The sequence below is a fragment of the Ananas comosus genome, linkage group 4, assembly GCF_001540865.1.
Source record: "Ananas comosus cultivar F153 linkage group 4, ASM154086v1, whole genome shotgun sequence".
Lineage (NCBI taxonomy): Eukaryota > Viridiplantae > Streptophyta > Magnoliopsida > Poales > Bromeliaceae > Ananas > Ananas comosus.
The window spans coordinates 12052125-12072067 of NC_033624.1; the positions used below are offsets into that span (position 1 = coordinate 12052125).

At 36.2% G+C, this 19943-nt stretch overlaps 3 protein-coding genes across 5 annotated transcripts; 1 reads left to right on the forward strand and 2 right to left on the reverse strand.

Moving 5' to 3' along the window:
- Positions 765-11061, forward strand: LOC109709441 (protein DETOXIFICATION 20-like). 2 transcript variants are annotated; one of them, XM_020231688.1, is made up of 8 exons: positions 766-1093; positions 6294-6835; positions 7238-7324; positions 7439-7495; positions 7764-8002; positions 8316-8434; positions 8877-8963; positions 10463-11061. In XM_020231688.1, the coding sequence occupies exons 1-8, from the start codon at positions 821-823 to the stop codon at positions 10538-10540; spliced, it is 1482 nt and encodes a 493-aa protein (XP_020087277.1). In that variant the 5' UTR covers positions 766-820; the 3' UTR covers positions 10541-11061. The 2 variants fall into 2 exon arrangements, 1 of the variants encoding a protein (XP_020087277.1); XR_002216098.1 differs by lacking the exon at positions 10463-11061 and having other exon boundaries at positions 765-1093; positions 7764-8007.
- Positions 11765-14073, reverse strand: LOC109709107 (embryonic protein DC-8-like). The gene is made up of 4 exons (XM_020231175.1): positions 13267-14073; positions 13028-13207; positions 12828-12934; positions 11765-12341 (listed from the first exon to the last, which is right to left on the reverse strand). The coding sequence occupies exons 1-4, from the start codon at positions 13990-13992 to the stop codon at positions 12047-12049; spliced, it is 1308 nt and encodes a 435-aa protein (XP_020086764.1). The 5' UTR covers positions 13993-14073; the 3' UTR covers positions 11765-12046.
- LOC109709434 (pre-mRNA-splicing factor SPF27 homolog) lies at positions 15338-19943 on the reverse strand. Of its 2 annotated transcripts, none has more exons than XR_002216096.1 (7): positions 19604-19943; positions 18084-18259; positions 17069-17152; positions 16310-16379; positions 16085-16208; positions 15926-15984; positions 15338-15739 (listed from the first exon to the last, which is right to left on the reverse strand). XR_002216096.1 is itself a non-coding variant. In XM_020231679.1 (7 exons), exons 1-6 carry the CDS (start codon positions 19853-19855, stop codon positions 15927-15929), a joined length of 774 nt encoding a protein of 257 aa, XP_020087268.1. In that variant the 5' UTR covers positions 19856-19941; the 3' UTR covers positions 15338-15739; position 15926. The 2 variants fall into 2 exon arrangements, 1 of the variants encoding a protein (XP_020087268.1); XM_020231679.1 differs by having other exon boundaries at positions 16085-16218; positions 19604-19941.

Here is a 19943-nt window from a genome sequence, read left to right on the forward strand (position 1 = left end):
ACACCTCATAATTCGAACAAGAACTTATAATTAATTAAAGTTTGAATATTAAAATATCACGTGCCTCATATTTGAGGCAGAAATCATAACGAATTAAAGTTCGTAAACTAAAATATATGCACGCCATAATTTAAGGACCAAAAGTGTAATTAATTAACCTTATTTTAACTATTTAATCATATACTTCAATTTTTTTTTTTTGAGGGAGAGAGGCTATCGCTTGTTGAAAATATGAATCAATCAGAATTTGAATTTAGAATCTCAAATATTAATAGTCAAATTTTTTTGTCACTTGCGCAAAAAACGATTGGTTATATATTTCAACGATTTATTAAATATTAAATTTTTTTAATAAAAGTGTGGATGGAACCATACTGAACCGGGGCTATGATTGTCGTGTAGTAGAAACAGTGTATACATACCGACCGTCCCTAGAGCAAGTGGCAAAGGGCTTGGTGGTTGGTATTCGAGGTTTCAAGTTCGAATCCTAGTTGATTCACATTTTCAGCTAAGTTTATTTTTAAATGAAATAAACGAAGCGGGTAGGTGCTACCTATCTCTTTCAAAAAAAAAAAAAAAAAAAAAAAAAAAAAAAAAAAACAGTCTATATATGAGTCCAATCATCCGCGACGTGTTCGTTTGTCCCATCACCGTACCCGAGATTCCTCCCTGCCCTTCTGTTCTAGCCACTGTCCATCAATCTTCGCAAGGGCATTTTCGTAATTTCACGAACCGTGGGCTTATAGTTACGGCAGCAGGTTAATTACGACGACGTGCGCCATTTCCCCTCTCCCCCCACTCGTCGTTAATCACCCGATCGATGGAGGCGGAGCGGTCGAGTACCGCGGAGAAGCTTCTGGAAGATCGACCTCCGCCGTCGGATGAGGAGGAGGAGGGGGAGAGCCTGGGCCGTCGGATATGGCGGGAGTCGGGGAAGATGTGGGTGGTGGCGGGGCCGGCGATATTCACGCGGTTCTCGACGTTCGGGGTGTCGGTGATCACGCAGGCGTTCGTCGGACACGTCGGCCCCACCGAGCTCGCCGCCTACGCCCTCGTCTTCACCGTCCTCGTCCGCTTCGCCAACGGCGTCCTGGTAATTATTTATTTTTAGACCAATTTGTATAAAAAATTTAATTAGTTTTAAATTTTTATAAAAATAAACTGTCTTTTTTAATTTTGCAATTTTCTATAAAAATTTTAGAAAACTTAACAAAATAATCTAACTTTCTTTTCTTTTTCTTTTTTTTTCTTGAGTTCCTTTTTTCCTTTCTCTCCGAAGAGGGCGCGGAGGCGGAGGCGGAGGCGGACGCGCTCTACCTCGCCTCGGTCCCGCGCGCTCTTGTTTCACCTATGCACCCTTCCTTCGCCTACCTCGCCTCCGACCCCACCGAGACCGTAACTCGACTCTCTTTTTTTTTTTATTCTCTCCGACCCTTCTCTATCGTCTCCCTTCTTTTACAACAGTAAAGAAGGCAGCATCACGTGCTTCTCCTTTCTTTTTTTTTTTCTCTTCGACCTTCATCTACCGCCTCCGCGATCCTTCGTGATGGTAACGAGAACCGCGCCGCATCTTTTTCCTTGGCCTTTGTCGGCGAAGGAGAACTCGCAGTGATTGTAGATGAGAGCGAAGCCGAAAAAAAATATACAGAAAATAAAAAAATAAAATATAAAGAAAATTAATTTGTTCTACAAAAAAAAATAATTTTTTCTCTATAAAAAAAATTAGAGAAAAAAAAAAATTTACACTATTTCAGAGAATGTTACACTATTTCATAAAAATATTACACTATTTTTGAAAAAATTTACACTCTTTGAGAGAAAAATATATTTTTTAGATGAAAGTTGCACTATTTGATCGAAAATTATATTATTTGGCATAAAATTGTACTATTTCTCTTCTTTCTTCTCTCTTTCTGGTCGAAAAGTGTAATTTTTGTCCAAATAATATAATTTTCATTTAAAAAGTACAAGTTTCTTTCAAAGAGAATAATTTTCATCCAAAAAAATATAATTTTTCTTTCAAAGAGAGTAAATTTTTTCAAAACATTTCTTGAAATAGTGCAACATTCTCCTGAAATAGTGCAAATTTATTATTTCTTCTTTTCTCTCTGACTCTTTATTTTTTTTATAAAAAAAATTATTTTTTTATATTTTTTAATTTTTTAATTTTTTAATTTTCTACATATTTTTTTTCGGTTCCGTTCTCACCCTGCACTGGCTCCAAATCCTTCTTTGCTATTGGCATCGATGCCTGCGCCGGCGAAGACAGAAGAAGAGGATGCGGCGCTATCCTCGTTATCGTCGTGTAGGTCGCGTAGGCGATAGAAAGGAGTTGAAGAGAAAAAGAAAGAAAGAGAGAATAAAAGGAAAGGAAGAGGTCATGATGCTAGGCGGTGGAGGAGAATGGGAGAAAAAAAAATAAAAAAAAAGAAGGTCGAAACGCAATTTCGGCGAGATCGGAGGCGAGAAAGACAGAGAGAGGGTGCGCGGGCAAGAGTGAGGGCGCGCGGGACATGGACGAGGCGGGCTGTCTCTGCCTCCGCCTCACCGCTCTCATCGGAGAGAAAGGAAAAAAAAAAAAAAAAAAAACAAGAGAAAAAAAAAAGGAGAGAGGAAAAAAAAATACGAATTTTTTGGTCAATTTTTTAAAAATTCAATTCGAATCGGTAAAATTTAAAAAGACGATTTGTTTTTATAAAAACTCAAAACTAATAAATTTATTATGCAAATTGGTCCTAATTTTATAAATCCTCTCCGCATCGATCGCCACCGGCGTCTTAGGTTTTTCTCTTCTTTTTTTTTTTCATTTTTTTTTTGTGCGCTTTGCGTGATGTTTTGATATATTCTTTTTAAAGTTACGTCCGGAGCAGCGCTGTTGTGATAGCGAAGCGGCAAAATGTATGGAGATCCCCCTCAACTATACGGCGCCTTAGATTTAAATATTCAAATTTAAAATATAATAAAATATTTAATTTTTTAAATTTATATTTAAAATTAAAATATCAAACCTTAATTTTTTATGCAAAATTTAAATTATTTTAAATTAAAATTTATTAAAAAAAATTATAGGCAAACATCAAAAAATATTTGCGAAACAGCTTTACAAAATTACTTTTAAAAAATTACTTTTTTATCTAAACTTAGCTAAACGTTCTACGACGTTTTAAGAAAATCAATTTTATAAAGCAAAATTAATTTTGTAGAAATGACTTTTTTTAAATTTCGGCAAAATGGGCCCTATATTGAATACAAAATAATATTTTGATCTCTATCTAACATATAAGGTATTTCCACCTCGTCGCATCAAAGGATTAATCGTTTGATTAAAATAATTATAAAACTAATATGATTAATTTATTCTAATTTAGTGAAATTCGGTAGCCCTATCCTTCATTTTTTTTTTCTTAATGAAACTGTCCACGTCAGCAGCAGCAGTTCATCCGATAATTACAATACATACAAATTAATTAATGGCATGGGTATCTGAAATTGATGTCGTAACAATACATTTTTGTATCTTATAATTTTTTTATATACAATATATGTTTGAAGTGACGCGGATTGAAAGTTTAAATAATTTTTTTTAATTTTATTATTCATCAGCCTCAGAATATATTCGAGTCATATATTATTGTATGATTGACTCAAAATTGGCTTGGTCTATCAATGTCAATTTCGAATCACGACCCTTCGTTTGGACACACCTCTTTAAATGATAAGTGATAGGGAATTTGTCATTTTATACTTTTTTTTAAATTTTGTGATAAGGATATTATACGATTACCTGAGTCGTTTCCCATTTTGCGTCATTGCTAACGCCATGATCACCATGATCTATTTCTACAAGTTTATTATTTTAAATTAAATCTACAAAAGAACAAAAAAAGTTTAAAATTAAAATTAAAAAATTTTTAAATATTGAGAAGTAGTTTTCATAGATAATAGAAAAAAGAATTATTTATTAATATATATATAAGAGTAATGCTTCTATACTTTTTTGTTTTATTACCGTTTATTCACGCATATTCAACGGCTCAGATTTAGTTTTTTTTAAATGGTGACATGCAATAGCAGGTTACTTTAGGAGAGGTACCGGTTACCAGGTACCTCAAAAAAAGATATTTTTGTCTTTTAATACATGAGCAATTTGGTCATTTTACATCTACTATGTTTTCAAATTTTTTATTTTCTATTTTTTTTCCTTTTTCTCTCTCTATCTTTTCTTTTATAATTTGGCATTTCATATAAGGAATATTTCAAATAATTTGACAATATGATCTTTTAATTTTTCTTTTCTCTTTGTTTAATTATTTGTTTAATATTGCAAGAAAGTTTAATTTTAAGAAACTATGTATTTAAATTTCTTTCCATACCTATTGCTTTTTAAATCTTTTTTTAATAAAATAAGAATAAAATTTAGATTATTTTGTGATTTAATTTGTTAGTTAATTTTTTTCTAGTTCGATCTGAGAATTTTTTATAGTAATAGCTTGTTGAAATTTGCGATGGCTGATAGATTAGAAAACAATATTCCGATGAAAAATGTGTGTAGCATTATCTCAAATCTTGAATTAATTTTGTCTATACAATTATATTATAAAAATAAATTTGAATTATATCCTTACCCTATATTTCTAATCAACTATCTACATTAAATTTTTTAAATAGTGATAAAGAATTAGTATCTAAATTAAAAGAATTCTTAAATGTTTTTAAACATATTAAATATGTTGACTAGAAACATTAACTTAGTGTTTTAGTGTTTTCTCTTTATTTGTCAAATTTTTTTTATTTTAACTAGAAACACTAATTTAAAACTATTATCTCTATTCGGAATAGAGATAATTGTTTCTAAAACATTATTTTAAACTTCCGAATAGAGATAATATGAAATTCCTCTAATTTAAATTTCACTTTTAAATTTTAAGTACTTAATTTTTAAAATTTAAATTCATCGTATTTAGAAATAAAACTATTTCTAAAATTTCTATAATTTAAATTAATGCATAATTTTAGAAACACTAAAACATTTAAAGTAGATGTCTAAATTAATGCCTAATAATTGCATAAATTTGGTTAATCAATTAATTTCCTAAATTAGTGCTAATTAGTGCGTAAATTTAGAACCTCAATTGAAAGTTTCTTTAAATGTTGTATTGTTTAATTACCAAACTAACCTTGAATAAAATAATCCTTTTACCTGCTAAGTATTAAAATTACATTTTTACCCTCTATTAATCAACGGTTAAGATCTTTTTTATTTTTTTTTAAAAAAAGTACCGAATCATTTCTATATATATAAACACGTGGTACATACGCTTCCTACTGATAATGATCTTAATTTTGTCCTCAAATGGACGAGTAATTGCTCAGTCGCTCCTAACACCCCTAGTTGTAGGATTTTTGCTTTAATTTTCGTGATATCTCCTAGATTTCGTATGAAACGTTACTTTTAATAATGATTAATTAGTGTTAATCTAGAGCTTGATAAAATATGGATGGCTCATAAAGAATACTTTTTCGTATGAAACGTTACTATTAATTAGGATTTTTGCTTTAAATTTTCGTTTTAATGTTTGTAGTTTTTCTGCAATGGGGAGATATTTAGAGTGATTTTGGTAAAAGTTTTATTATTGTTTTTTTAAATAGTTAAACAGTTTTACTCAAATAATACTTTTGTAGTTGTTCGGTCCGGGTCCAACAAGCCCAATAACATATATGTTATAGATATTTTTGTTGTTTAAATGACTACATTTATCCTTACTAGGTTATTAAGATTGTGCTATCTAAAACTATGTTGAAATGACCAAAATTATAATTTGGTCGAATTTAATTTCTCGTTCTTTGAATTGAATTATAATTTGGTCGAATTTTCTCGTTCTTTGACTTTCTAGTTCTTTAAATTTTTCTTTTCGGGTAACTTTTAAGCTTACGGCGAATAACGGTTATTTCGTACAAGTTAACATTGCATATTTTGATCCCTTTTCTGACTTTCAAGATAAATTACGTGGAGGACAATGTACACCTTCATAACGGGTGTAATCGATTCGGTTTGGCACGGATTTGGGGCAAATCTAGAACCGACCCGAATTTTTTCGGTTTGAAAAAATTTACAGTGGAACCAAACTGAATTATACTAAAAACGGATATATCCAAACCAAACCAAACCGAATTAATTCACTCTACTTTTATTCTAGTAATTGCATATATTCACCTGTAAATATATAGAATGATTCATACTTTTTATAGTTACAAACTAACTGGTACTGTAAAATTGCTGTGCATTTTTACAGCTAGGCATGGCAAGTGCACTTGAAACTCTATGTGGCCAAGCATTTGGTGCAAAGCAACATCATATGCTGGGCATTTATCTCCAAAGATCATGGATAGTCTTGTTTGTGTGCAGCACCCTCATGATACCAATATTCATCTTCACCACGCCGATCCTCCGCCTCCTCGGTCAGGAAGAGTCGATCGCGTCGATGGCGGGGACGGTCGCCCTCTGGTTCATCCCCATCAACTTCTCCTACCTCTTCTCCTTCACCTTCCAGATGTACCTGCAGTCGCAGAGCAAGAACGTCGTCATAACCTACTTGGCGGCGCTCTCGCTCGCCCTCCACGTGTTTTTCTCCTGGCTCACGGTGTTCAAGCTCTCGATGGGGGTCACGGGCGCGATGATCTCGATGATCTTGGCGATGTGGATACCAATACTGGGACAGTTTGGATTTGTGCTATGTGGGGGGTGCCCTGATACATGGAAGGGCTTTTCATGGAGGGCTTTTAGTGATCTGTGGCAGGTCATCAAGCTCTCTCTATCTTCTGGTGCCATGGTTTGGTATTGTATACATCTCCTTCTTTTGTCTAAATGCTCATCTAAACTCAAACGTCCGTACGTCTGGCCCGAGAAGCAGAAGCCAAACATTTGGCAAATAATTAAGAAGTCTAGATGCTTCTAGCTAACTGGAGCAGGAAGCAGAAACGAACTTCTAGGCTTCAAAAGCAGAAAGTTCGACTTTGGAGCTAGATTCTATTATCCAGCTTCAGCAACTTAAAAGTTGTTGAGAGGAATCAAATAGCATTTCTGCAGAAGCTCACTCTTTGGCACAAAAACATGCTCTAAGTTACTAGTTAGCATGTTGTTATAATGTTTCTTTTCTTTTCTTTTTTTTTTTTTTTTCTTTTTGATGAGATGTTAAATAATGTGCATGATTTTTGCATCTTTCTCTCATTTATGCAGTTTGGAGCTATGGTACAATACCATATTGGTGTTACTAACAGGGAATATGAAAAATGCTGAGGTTGAAATTGATGCTCTCTCTATATGGTATATACACTCTAGCACTATTTTCCTTTTCTTGTCTTTTCTTTTTTCTTTTATCATTTATTTCTTTGTCTAACTAATCAAAATGTATTACAATGTTCTTGTTGATTTGAGCAGCCTCAACATCTGTGGATGGGAATTGATGATATCAGTAGGCTTTTTGGCAGCAGCAGGGTATTATTATTATTATTATTTTGCTTTCCTTTTTTTACAGCTAAAACATCTTATAACTAGAGAATTGTATCAGATAAGAGTAATCTCTTAACTCTTCACTAGCAATATGTAACACTAATCTATGACAAGCAAAAAGAGCATGCTTCTTTATGTAATTCTAATCCACATAATTGCAACTAACTTATAATCAATAACAAAGTTAGCTAAGGATATTTGATATATATAGCTTTTGTTTTTTTCTTTCCTTCTTTTACGCTTAAATGTGCAGCGTTCGAGTAGCAAATGAACTCGGCGCAGGGCATGCAAAGGCCGCAAAATTTTCTATTGTTGTTGTCGTCGCTACGTCGTTATCGATCGGAATAGTGCTTTTCGTGGTATTCCTGTGCTTTCGAGGAAGACTTGCTTATTTGTTCACAGAGAGTTCAGAAGTGGCTGATGCAGTTGCTGATTTATCTCCTCTACTGGCTTTCACCATATTGCTAAACAGTGTCCAGCCTGTTCTTTCTGGTAAGGTAGTTGTCATTATGATAATTAATAGGCTTTAACGAGACGCTTATCTTAGAAAGATCCTGACATTTAGAAGCTTATTACAGCTTCTCCTGAAGCCAAAAGCTTCTAGATCTTTTTGTTGAATAATAGCGGCTGCCTCTTGAGTAGTAGAGCTGTTTTAAAAAGCTGGGCGATAACGTTATGTGAATTGGTTGCCCCTTTTTCTCATGATAATTTTTTTGAATTCATGATTAATATACTTGGTTTGTTAAAGGAGATTTATAATTTTATTAAGCATATTAATTTATTTGTTAAATACTTTTATGTACAGGTGTTGCTGTCGGGTCGGGTTGGCAAGGCATTGTAGCCTATGTAAACATAGCATGCTACTACTTGGTAGGAATTCCCCTAGGAATTGTACTTGGATACTACATTGGCTATCAAGTTAAGGTAAAAAAAAACCTCATTAATTTACCACCTAAAACTCTTTTTAAAATTCCTTATATAGTTAAAATGAATCTCTAGTGATCTAATTTTTTTTTTACTTAATTTTTTCTCACCAAATGAAATTAAGGAGGTATGAATTTTTAATTATAATTAGAGAGATGGTTTCTCTAAGACCACTATAAGATAGTTTTCTAGTATTTTGTTTTTGTTCTTTTAGATAACGTAGCACGTAAGTCATTTTAAATAGAGACAGAGAGATAACAAGTTATCTGCTTGCTTTTAATTCTTTAAGAAATAAAGTTAGTTAGAAATATGATGCAACTAGATTTCGAATTTAGAATCTCAAGTACTAATCATCAAATTCTTAGCCAATTGTACTGAATACTATCAGTTACGAGGCCATTATTTTGGCTCCATATGAATGATATTTGAAATGTCATTGCAGGGAATCTGGATTGGGATGATTCTTGGTACAGCAACACAAACTCTTGTGCTAGTTTATATTACTTGGAGAACAGATTGGGACAAACAGGTGACACTTGATTTTGAGTCAGTCAATGACATTTTGAGTTCAAAATTTGAATGTATTATTTTTATTTACAACTTTAATTAAGATAATTCACATAATTCTCGCAACTATAAATTCATTAAACTAAGCAATTATCTTACTTTCGTTTATTGATTCAAACCAAACAGATTAAAGGATTTAACAGTAAAATCAAAATTTTAAAATGTTAAGTAGCTGATTTAAAATGATTCGTAATTTAGGGGCTGTTTGGTTGTACGCATTTGCAACTGCAGTGCAGTTGCAAATGCGTGCAGCCACAATTCCTTTGTTTGGTTTAGTGTAGTTGAGTTCAACTGCTGCAGTTTCAACTGCACAAGAAGGCCCAAATGCTGCAGTTGGAACTACATTCAAATTGGTCGTAGTTCCAACTGCAGCAGTTGGTCAGGGATAGGATCACCCACAAATTAATAATAATAAATAAATAAATAAATAGCTAAATAAATAAATAATATATGTATATAGGTAAATAAAAATACTTATAAATAAACTCATACTAATAAAATTTTTTAGACAATACAAGCTTTGTGCAAAAAATTAATTTTTTTAAATTTATTTTATTTAAAATATAAATATAGTTTTTTTTTCTAAATTTTTATAGAATGTGATCGTGTATGTTAATTTAATAAGTTTTAATTAATTATAATTATTAAAATTGATAAAAAAAATGAGAGAATCGCTTAAATTTTTAAAGTTTGATTTACATATTAAAATTAAATAAATTAAAAATTTTAAATATGTCGATTAATAAATTGAAGAATTGTTGAAAAATATAAAAATATTATATATATCTACTTATTTATTTATAAATAGTAAATTTAAATAATTAATAAATTTATATAATTATTTTATGTTTAGTGAAGGTAACCTCACCACTCTATCTGAAGAGGTGACAAAATTCATAAATTCAACTATCAGCTTCATATTACCAAACAGAAAAAATGTAACTGCAGCAGTTGCAACTGCGTAAAACCAAACAGACTAGGTGTAGTTATAACTGCAGCATTTGCAACTGCATGTATTTCTAACTACACTGTTTCTACAACTACATCCAACCAAACGGCCCCTTAGGTAAGTTTTGTATATTTTTGTGTTATAATTATAACTTAAAAATGCTAAGAGAAACCATCGTTGTGTGGATAGTTGGATACTCCCCAAAGCATTGGTTGGAGACTTAACTTAAAATAACTTATCCTATCAAGTAAGAAACTTAAATTAACTAAGCTTTTTGGACCAAATAAGTTCCCGATTCTCAAAAGAAAAATGTTTAAAAAGATTTGACATATGAAAATTTAACTTTTTCGAAATCTAGGCGAAATTGTAGTTTATGCAATGAGAAAATTAAGTGACAAAACCATATTAGCCTTTCATTCAAAAACTATATAAAAGCAACTTAATTAGCTAATTTGCTTTCATTTTTGCTTTCTCACTAAATTATTATTATTATTATTTATATAATGATACAGGTAGCGTTGGCTCAGGCACGTGTTAATAAGTGGTTTTTACCAGCAGAGGAGTCAAATCATGGGCAACACACTTCCTAATTTATTATTTTGGGCTTTTTTTTTTTCAGCATTTAGCCCTCTCATTTTTTTTTTTTTTTTTAATAAACAACCATCTGCATACCATGCACATAAGCACGTAGATAAATTACATTTTTAAGTTGAACATGATTCAATTATTGTGTTTAAATATGATGATTAAATTATCGATTTTTTTTGTATTTATTATATCCTCTAAGTTCAAAATGAGGGACTAAAGTGTGAGTATGAAAACGGTAATTGAACCATCATGTTTAAACACGGTGATTCAATCACCGTATTGAATTTAAAAATATCAAAATGATGCTGAAGTGGTAGAGAAAAGGTCGTATATATAAATATAAATTTACTATGATTATTTGGAAAAAAAAATGAGAGGGCTAAGCGCAAAAAAAACACCCTATTATCTTCATCGTGTTCACATATTTTTTATTTGAATTTGATATCTGTAGCTCACGTTATTGGTTATATATAACTATCAACCACTCCAGCAGTAGTCATCGGTTGATAGATCTTAAAATTAATTGTTGAAATCTATGGAGGATAATATTAAAAGTTCATGCCTTATTACTGCTTAAATAGAGAAAAATGTACGTAGTTCTCAATATTCATGGTATGATGATCTATCTTAGTTCGATCTTTTTGTCAACAATTTCTTATTATACCAATCTCTAGGAAATGACAATTAACTGTACAATATCCACATTAATATATGTTATATGTGACTTGAAATTGATAATCGACTTCAGTTCAGAATTTCGACTCGCCGACAATTTTCGCGGTGCTACCAAATTGAAAAATAAAATTGTGAAAGAAAAATAAATATCCGTTGTGGTAGCGGAGGGCTCTAGCTGACAGGCCTGAGCCTGTAGCCCACCACTAATATTCGCCAGGGGTGCCAGGGACTGAGCACTCCGCAGTACGGATCGGATCTAAAATCGTTAAGAGTTTTCTTTTCGTTTTTGCACTAGATGTGACAGATCGTGGTTGGTTATATCTTGAATATTGTATTTCCTTTTTCGATAGTGAAATTCTCTTCTCTCGCCCGTGATTTTTTTCTACAAAAAATTTTTGACGTAAATCTGTATTTTATTTTTTTTTGTTCGTTATTTTTGTTTCCCGTCATTTTCATTTTCTCGTCATTTTCATTTTCTATTTGTGCGTTTTTCATTTGTGCGTTTGTCGTAACAATATATAAGTAATTATTAATACGACTATATACTGACGTTTCCAATGATTCTGTACAACTTAGCATATCTCGAGTTATACTTCCATGCACAAAACATTACATTCTTATTTCGCCATAAAAAGAAGGCTACGTACACGAGCAAGTTAACAAAGCCACTCAAAACAAAAGCTTACACCACTACACATCCATACCCCTCCCTCCCAGAACATGAAAAAGATCTTCCACACATACAAATTCAAACACCAAACACTCAGAACCTCTCTACGTACACACCCACGTACAATGTATTAGCTAGCTTGAACAAGCTAGCTAGCTAGCTTTTACATCATGCCCTCTTTATCTGCTGTGCTTCGGGCGGTGGGCGGCGGTCCGGTGCCCTCACCGCCCATCTTGCCGACGTCGTTGAACCACTGGCCGGTCATCTGGTCGGCGTCCTTCACCCGCAGCAGCACGTCGTCCTCGTTCTCCGCCTCCCCCCTCCCTCTCCTCGCCCGCTCGGCCTCCGCCTCCACTCCCTTGTGCTCGGCCGCGTCCTTCGGCACTGTTAGCTTCTCCTTTATCGCCTCCGTCACGCTCCCGATCGAGCTGAATATGTTCTTCGAAGCAGCCCTTCCTCTACAAATCAATAGAGATTTCAATACACAGAGAATTTATTAGAAAAATATATATGCCCCCTTCATCATTTAACCAGTACTTTGGTAACTGAAGAGTCGTAAGAAAACGATAGATTCTGTTCTCACCTATACATTTTACCATGAATTTATATCATTATATTGCATCAACCTATTTATCAAAGTTACTATTATGTATCACGTTTATTTTGTATAAAGCAACAATTAAAACTACTCCGACGACATTCTTAGCATGTTATTTTCCCACCTCATTTAAGATAGTCCTAAAACTCATCCATTTTTGATAGTTAATATTGTTGGTCAATATTGAAATTAAGCAAGAAATTTCACTAGATAATATTATACAACAAGATAACAACTACAAAGTAATTTCACTAGATAATATTATACAACTAGCTAGATAACATGTACAGGGTTAGTTCACTACTACTTAAGTATATCTACAGCAAGAGCACTGCATGTTACGTACTTCTCCGACTCGTCGGGCTCGTCGGTCCGCCGCCTCTCCTCCTCCGCACTCCGCTTCGCCTCTTCGAACTTCTGCCGCGCCGACTCCTCCGTCTCCCCGAACTTCTCCTGCGCAGGTAATAACAAAAGCGAGAACACATAAAATTTATATAGCTATAATTCTAATGGCTAAGTTTTTATATACGTGGGTAACAAACTCACCTTCGTATTCGGTCCGGTCTCTGCGAGCCGGTCTCTCGTCTCTTCCTTCTTCCCCGTCAGGTACTCCATCGCCTTCCTTGCGGCCTCCGCCGCAGACTCCTTGTACTCCTCTAAACCCCCTTTCGTACTCTCCCTATACTCCCGCGCCTTCTCCTCTGCTGTCTCCTTCGTCTCCTGCGCCTTCCCCAGAGCCCTATCTTTGTGCTCCTGCGTCTTCTGTGCAGCAGTGTCCTNCTCACCTTCGTATTCGGTCCGGTCTCTGCGAGCCGGTCTCTCGTCTCTTCCTTCTTCCCCGTCAGGTACTCCATCGCCTTCCTTGCGGCCTCCGCCGCCGTCCCCTCATACTCCCCGGTCTTCTCTGCCGTCCGATCCTTCACCTCCCGCGCCTTCTCCTCTGCTGTCTCCTTCGTCTCCTGCGCCTTCCCCAGAGCCCTATCTTTGTGCTCCTGCGTCTTCTGTGCAGCAGTGTCCTTCGCCTCCCGCGCCTTCTCCTCGGCGGTCTCCGTCGTCTCCTGCGCCTTCCCCAGAGCCGTATCCTTCGCCTCCTGCGACTTCTGCACCGTAGTGTCCTTCGCCTCCGCGGCCTTCTGCGCGGCGTAGTCCGTGTACTCGCCTGCCTTCCCCTGCGTGGCGTCCTTCGCCTCTGCCGTCTTCTGCGCGGCGTAGTCCGTGTACTGGCCTGCCTTCTCTTGCGTGGCGTCCTTGGTCTCCGCCGTCTTCTCGGCGGCGGAGTCGAAGGTGCCGCGCACGGCGCCGAGGAGCGACTTGGCGCCTTCCTGCACGCTCTCCAAAATGCTACCGCTGCGACGATCTTCTTCTCCTCCTCCTCCTCTCCGCTCGTATTCTCGGCGCTCGCGATCTTCTTCTTCTTCTCGTCGCTCGCCGCGGGCGGCGGCGAGCGATTCCGCTGAGCGGCCCGCTGCGGCCTCGGCGCGTTCCACGCGGCTCTCTTGCCTGGACGACATGGCTATAGCTATCTCACTGCGTACGTATATATACACTCCTCGCTCTTTTTAAGGTTTCAATTGGAACCGCGTATAGTGTAATATGTATGTATATGGGGGTGGTGGGATGGGGATAGGGATTATATATATAGGAGAGGCGGATTGATACTGATATATATATATAGTATATAGAATGGGGTGGGACGGTGGAGGAGGGTGCGTACGTGGAAGCGCGGGAGAGAGTGGTTTCGCGGCACGTGTCCGGAAAGCGGACGCGTGGATTCGAGCGTGGATTCAAGAGGGTCGTAGTTGTACGTACGGTTAGATGAGGGGAGGACACGTGGCCCACGAACAAGAATGTGCTTTTGCATTGCAGCGCCGCGTGTAAGAGGGGTGGGGTGGGGATCTTGAGGGAGGATCTCGAGGGAGTTTTCTCTTTTATTAATCACGGTTTTCGATCTGGTCGGCGTATCAGGGCCGTTCATTTGAGGGTCTAATTCAGTGATTTGGATTTTCGAGATTTTTTTTATCCGAATGAGAATTCAATTAAGGTGGGTTTAAACGGAGTAGTTTCAGTTGTATGTATAAAAAATAAAAAAAAAGAAGATAGATTTGGATTCGGTTAGGTTTTTCGTCTGTACCCGAATCCAAACCAAACTCCAAAGCAAATTCAAATAAACAACCTATTTTGTATAAACAAAAATATACTTTTTAAAAAAATAAGATTAATTAGTAATATATATTAGTAAATTAATTTAATACTTAGGATGTTAAATAAATGGATTCAATTTTTTGCAGAATTTAATTTTTTTTATATCAAATCGCATTTGGATGTGGCTTCGATTTTAGTTTTTAACTCAGGTTCCTTTTCGGGTTTCGCAAAAGCCGCTCCCCCAATTATATAATAGAGATGTACACCTGGAGGCGAGTTTGTGTTGGGTTCGGATCGTATTACCTCCGGTTCGGATCAGTCTAAGTGCTCACAAACTGTTTAACTTTGTTTTAAATTGCTTCTGATTTTGGGTTGTTTGGATTTAAATTATTTAAGAATTCAGTAACAACAATTTGGATTTCGGTATTTTCAGAGTGCAAATTTTACAGGTTAAACATCACCAGTGTGAGCTCCTTTTCTAAGGAAGAAATTAAAAAATAAAACTTACAATAAAAAGTGATATATATATACACACACACACACACACACACACACACACACACACACACACACACATTCGACCCTTGGTGACTCTTATGCAGAGAGTAATGCTATATTTACAAATAAATCTTACAACAGTTTACAAACCATAAACATTAAGGAAAAAATTAAGATTGGTAAAGTACAAATAGATCCAACTGAGTAACCTAGGTATAAAAGTATTCAAGTTAGAACGGGCTAATTTCATTTGTAAGGCCAAGCATTAATTAAAGAACTGCAAAAAGGCAGAAAAAAAAAGGGGCAATGCGTGAATGCTGTTACTGGTGCAACAATTAGTTTTCTACCCAAGTTGTGGCAACAATAAACATTGACCTTAATAAATGATGTTGCAAGCAAAATCATTATGGGAAAGACAACTCCCTCTCCCAGATCACTAGAGCAGAATAATTCAGCAACAACTTCACTCATTTCTTAATCTAGCATCCACCCCCTTAAATCCAAACAACTTGGAAATTGGACCAATATCTAGCAGTTGAATTCTATGTTCCGACTAGGTCCTCGGTCCTCACGGCAACAAGTTGTTCATGAACTAAGGAACCAATCTGCTCATGCTTCCTGTGTTACAATGGCAAGAAAAATTATATAGACAGAGAACAAGATGTTAGTAGTTTATTGGAGACGGTTACAATAACTTTTTCCTTTTATTTTTCCATCTAACTAATATATCGGCAAATAAGATGAACCGATATAAAAAGGAGGATCTGAGAATTCAGTTTCTTTCAAAGGAACTACTTTACATACCTTAACTCACCGAGGACAGTGAAGATTGGTTTTCGTTATTGGCATCTAAATTAAGACCACTGCAACAAATAGATGAATCAGATAACTAGTACATCATATCATTGAGAGAGACGAGAAGGAAGGGGGGGAGGGGGGGTATTGTGGTTGTGTGTTGGGGACCTTTCTTTTGCTTCGAGCTTGAGCTGATTGATATGATTCTGAAGATCAGAGCACGCAGCTTGGATTGCTATGTTCTTCTGGCATAGCTCCCTCCATTGTGCTGTAAGGGCTTCCAGTTGCATACCTGTGTTTTGCTAATCATATCACAGAATTCATGAGACCCTATAAATTACTAAGTGTCGAAGATATACAGCTTCACCAGCAATGCTGATGCAATCATCTTACCTGATGGAACTTCCTTTCACGGTTCACTGCTTCTATCTTTTCATTGTATTCCATAGCCATCTTCTGCATTCTGTGAAGGGGGTACAAAAAAGAAAGGTCAGTGGAGCTGCAAGATTTTCAAATGTGATATAGGTCATTAACGTGCCGCGAGAACAATTTACAATGAGAGATCTATCGATAAGCTCCTTAATGCATGTGGAGTTATAAAGTAGTACAATATGTTCATGTGAGAAAAAAATTTAAAAAAGGGGCTATGATGGCCAACTATCTCACAGAGGAATGGCGATTTTAGTAAAATATACAACAGAATTGTTTTTTATTCATCTAAGGACTCTAAGTTAGACTGCTCTCAGGTAACAGGATACATCATAAATAGCAAAATCAAGTTCAGAAAGTTGTTTAAAGGGAGAAACACTGTGAGGATTGCAAAGGTAGTAAGTATCACAGCACATATAGATCTCAATGAACAATAAATAAATGGAAATAAATAACTAACTTGGAAAAGTGAAAAAAATAGTACATAACTGCAATCATTTATACCATTGTTCATAGTGTCTCTCATCTGTTAAGTACAACTTCATAACAACAAGAGAAAATTTTAAAAACAATATCACAGACAGAAAAGGCATGCAGCTGCTGCTTATGTACTTCCAGAAGAAACAAGAATAAATGAAACATGAAAATGGCCTCAAATTTCACAAGGCATGACAATGCACATAAGTAGATGAGCATTAATGACAGCAGACATTAGAGAGTTACCTAGACAAGAAGGATTCCATTTGCTTGTTCTGATGTTTCCAGACATCAACACCATGCTTCAGCATAAGCTCCAGATTTTCAATCCTGAATACAACAAGTTAAAGAGAAATGACACTGGGGACAACTGAACATATGTCTCTGTGAGTGAAAGGAACTGCCTAAAAATGGAGAGACAAAAATCTTAGTAAAAATTAGTCCTTGGATGTAAATATATATGGTACTTGGAGTTGAGAAAGAATAAAAGAAAAGAAAGCTCTCCAGGATTCATCATGATAATTAAATCAAACCCTTGAGAGAGTTGTAACAGTTCTACAACCAAGAAGTATAACAACGCATACATCTAGAGCCAATACCTATAGAGTTACCAGTATTTAGTGTCATTAAAAGCTTTGATAGATGTTAGGCAGGTCTAGTAGACATAGAGTACAGCATAATAGGAACGTCCGTGCCTGTTTGGCAATGCACAAATTGATAGACTAATCATAGCAAAGAACATGGTTTAAGTCTGTAGCTTGTTCTGATTCATGGGTTAAGAAGGCTTGGAAGGTTTATAGATTCCAATGACTACAGAATTGGATTATAGACAACAATCATGTTTGTCAAGGAAGCACCAATTCTTGTTCTGTTTAACTACATGTTGAAACCATAGTCTTCCAATTCATGGACCGCATATGCAATCAAATAAAACACGACAAGAGGAAGGTTTCCTATGGAAAATTTTCTTGCTCTAAATCCCACAAAGAAGGAAAAATTTTAAAAAAGGGTGATTACAAAGCTTTCTTCTAAATCTAAAAGAACTTCTCAAGCCATTTTTTGGATTTACATTTCTCCAGTTTATCTTCTTTAGCCGGCCACACAGTCATATTTCATCCCAACTAATCCCCAAAAGACAAGTCCGGGTACCCCCCTGATCTATGATAGTATGAGACTTCAAGTTATCAATATCACCCACCATTCTGAAATGTATGTGAAATTTATCACCGTACAAAATTCACAAAATAAAACTATCACATACCGTATTGTTTGATGCTGCAAGAGGCTCTGAGCATTTCGAACAGCCTGCCTCCAAGCAGCAACATCATTACGTTTGTTCACTGGAGGAGGTTCTAATCCATAACGAGACATCTCTAAAGTTGCAGGAGGCTTGCCAGCCCTCACACGTTCATACTCTCTTGCAAGCATAGGATGGTCCTGAGACAAAGCTCAGAAAATCAGAAGGGCACAGAGAAAACTTTTCTTGGACAGATGCAATACTAAAAGTCTGATCCAATAATATGAATAAATTTATGCGCACGACCATCCACACTAAAAAGAAAAGAAAGATGTGCTACGTTATGGCAGTTTGGGGGAACATCAGAGTTTCACTAGGTAATAGCATTTTCTTTTTGACCTTAATTATCTGGCAGCTTACCTAATCTTGTCTACAAAGGTTTAGACGTAATGATAACCCTAAATCCATCAAAGTATGATTCAATCATTATTAACAAACAACCAAGTAAAAGGAGACTGGTAGTTTTGAACTTTGGTAATTGATTTTCAACAGCCACCTGCTTTATTTGGACGGAGAAGAATGGGAGAGAACTGAGAAGACGAGAAAAGAAAGTAGAACAAAGAAATGAAACGAAAATGACTTCTTTACCGCTGCCTTTCATGTACCTACCAAATCAGAAGTGACTATTGATTCATTATTCAAGTTCTTTAAGACAGAATTCATTAAAAAATCACTTTGGAACTACCAAGAATCCTTGGAAACAACCATATAAAACAGCTAAGCAAAAAGGTGCAATAGACACATCTGCCAGGAAAATGTATCTAATGAATACATCAAATATTTGATGCATAAACTCATTGAACTGAGGAAGAGATCACAGGCTTGTAAACAGGAAGGTAATTAACAATCCAAATACAGATAGATAGCAAGAAGCCAACTTTTCTGTCCAATCTAAGCTTAAATGACTTAAAAAAACCAAATGTTCAAGCAGATGATGTACAGGGTTTGATTGCTCAATTACCAGAAATTTGGCAACCTGCGCGAAGAGCTTTAATCACTAGAGCAATCATATACACTAACCATTCTAGCAATCATGTAGTGTAGCTTATAAACTTGTCAAATCCACACAAAAAGAACAAATAACCACTCTCCTTACACCGAAAATTCAAAAACAAATCATCCAACTAAAGGTCTAAACATCTAAATACCAGAATATACACAGAAACCCTAGTAAACATGAAGACGAAACAAATCTATTTACGCTCGACCCTAAAAGAGAGAGTGTGTTCTAGCGCATGTTAGGGAACTTAAACTACTAAAGCAAACGTATAATCATTCAGAAAACGTCCCAAAAAAAAACATTTCTTTTAACCCAAATTCAAAGACAAATCATCCAACCAAGGGTCCAAAACATCTAAACACCAAACAACACACAGAAACCTAGTAAACAAGAAGGCAAAACTGATCTATTTACTCTGAAACCTAAAAACCCTAAGAGAGAGAGAGAAAGAGAGAGAGAGTTTTCTAGGGTTTGGAGCAAGCACGTCGAAGTTGGCGGTGGGCATGGGGGGGAGCTCCTTGAGGAAATCGGCGGGCTTCTTGGGGCCTCGGCGCATCTCCTCCTCGACGAGGCGGTCGACCTCGGCCTTCACTCTGGGGTCGCCGTAGTCGTCGTCGACGTAGGGGAGCGCGTCGACCACGTCGGCCCCCGCCGCCGCGGTGGACCACCCGGCGCGGGACGGGTCCGGGGGCGCCTCGAGCATCAGCACCTCCCTCCTCCCCGCCGCCGCCGCCATGGCCGTCGCAAGCTCCTCGCAGGAGATGGAGAGAGAGAGGTGGAGGGGGAACGAAGGGTCCGAGGAGAGGAAGAGGCCGAGAGGGAGA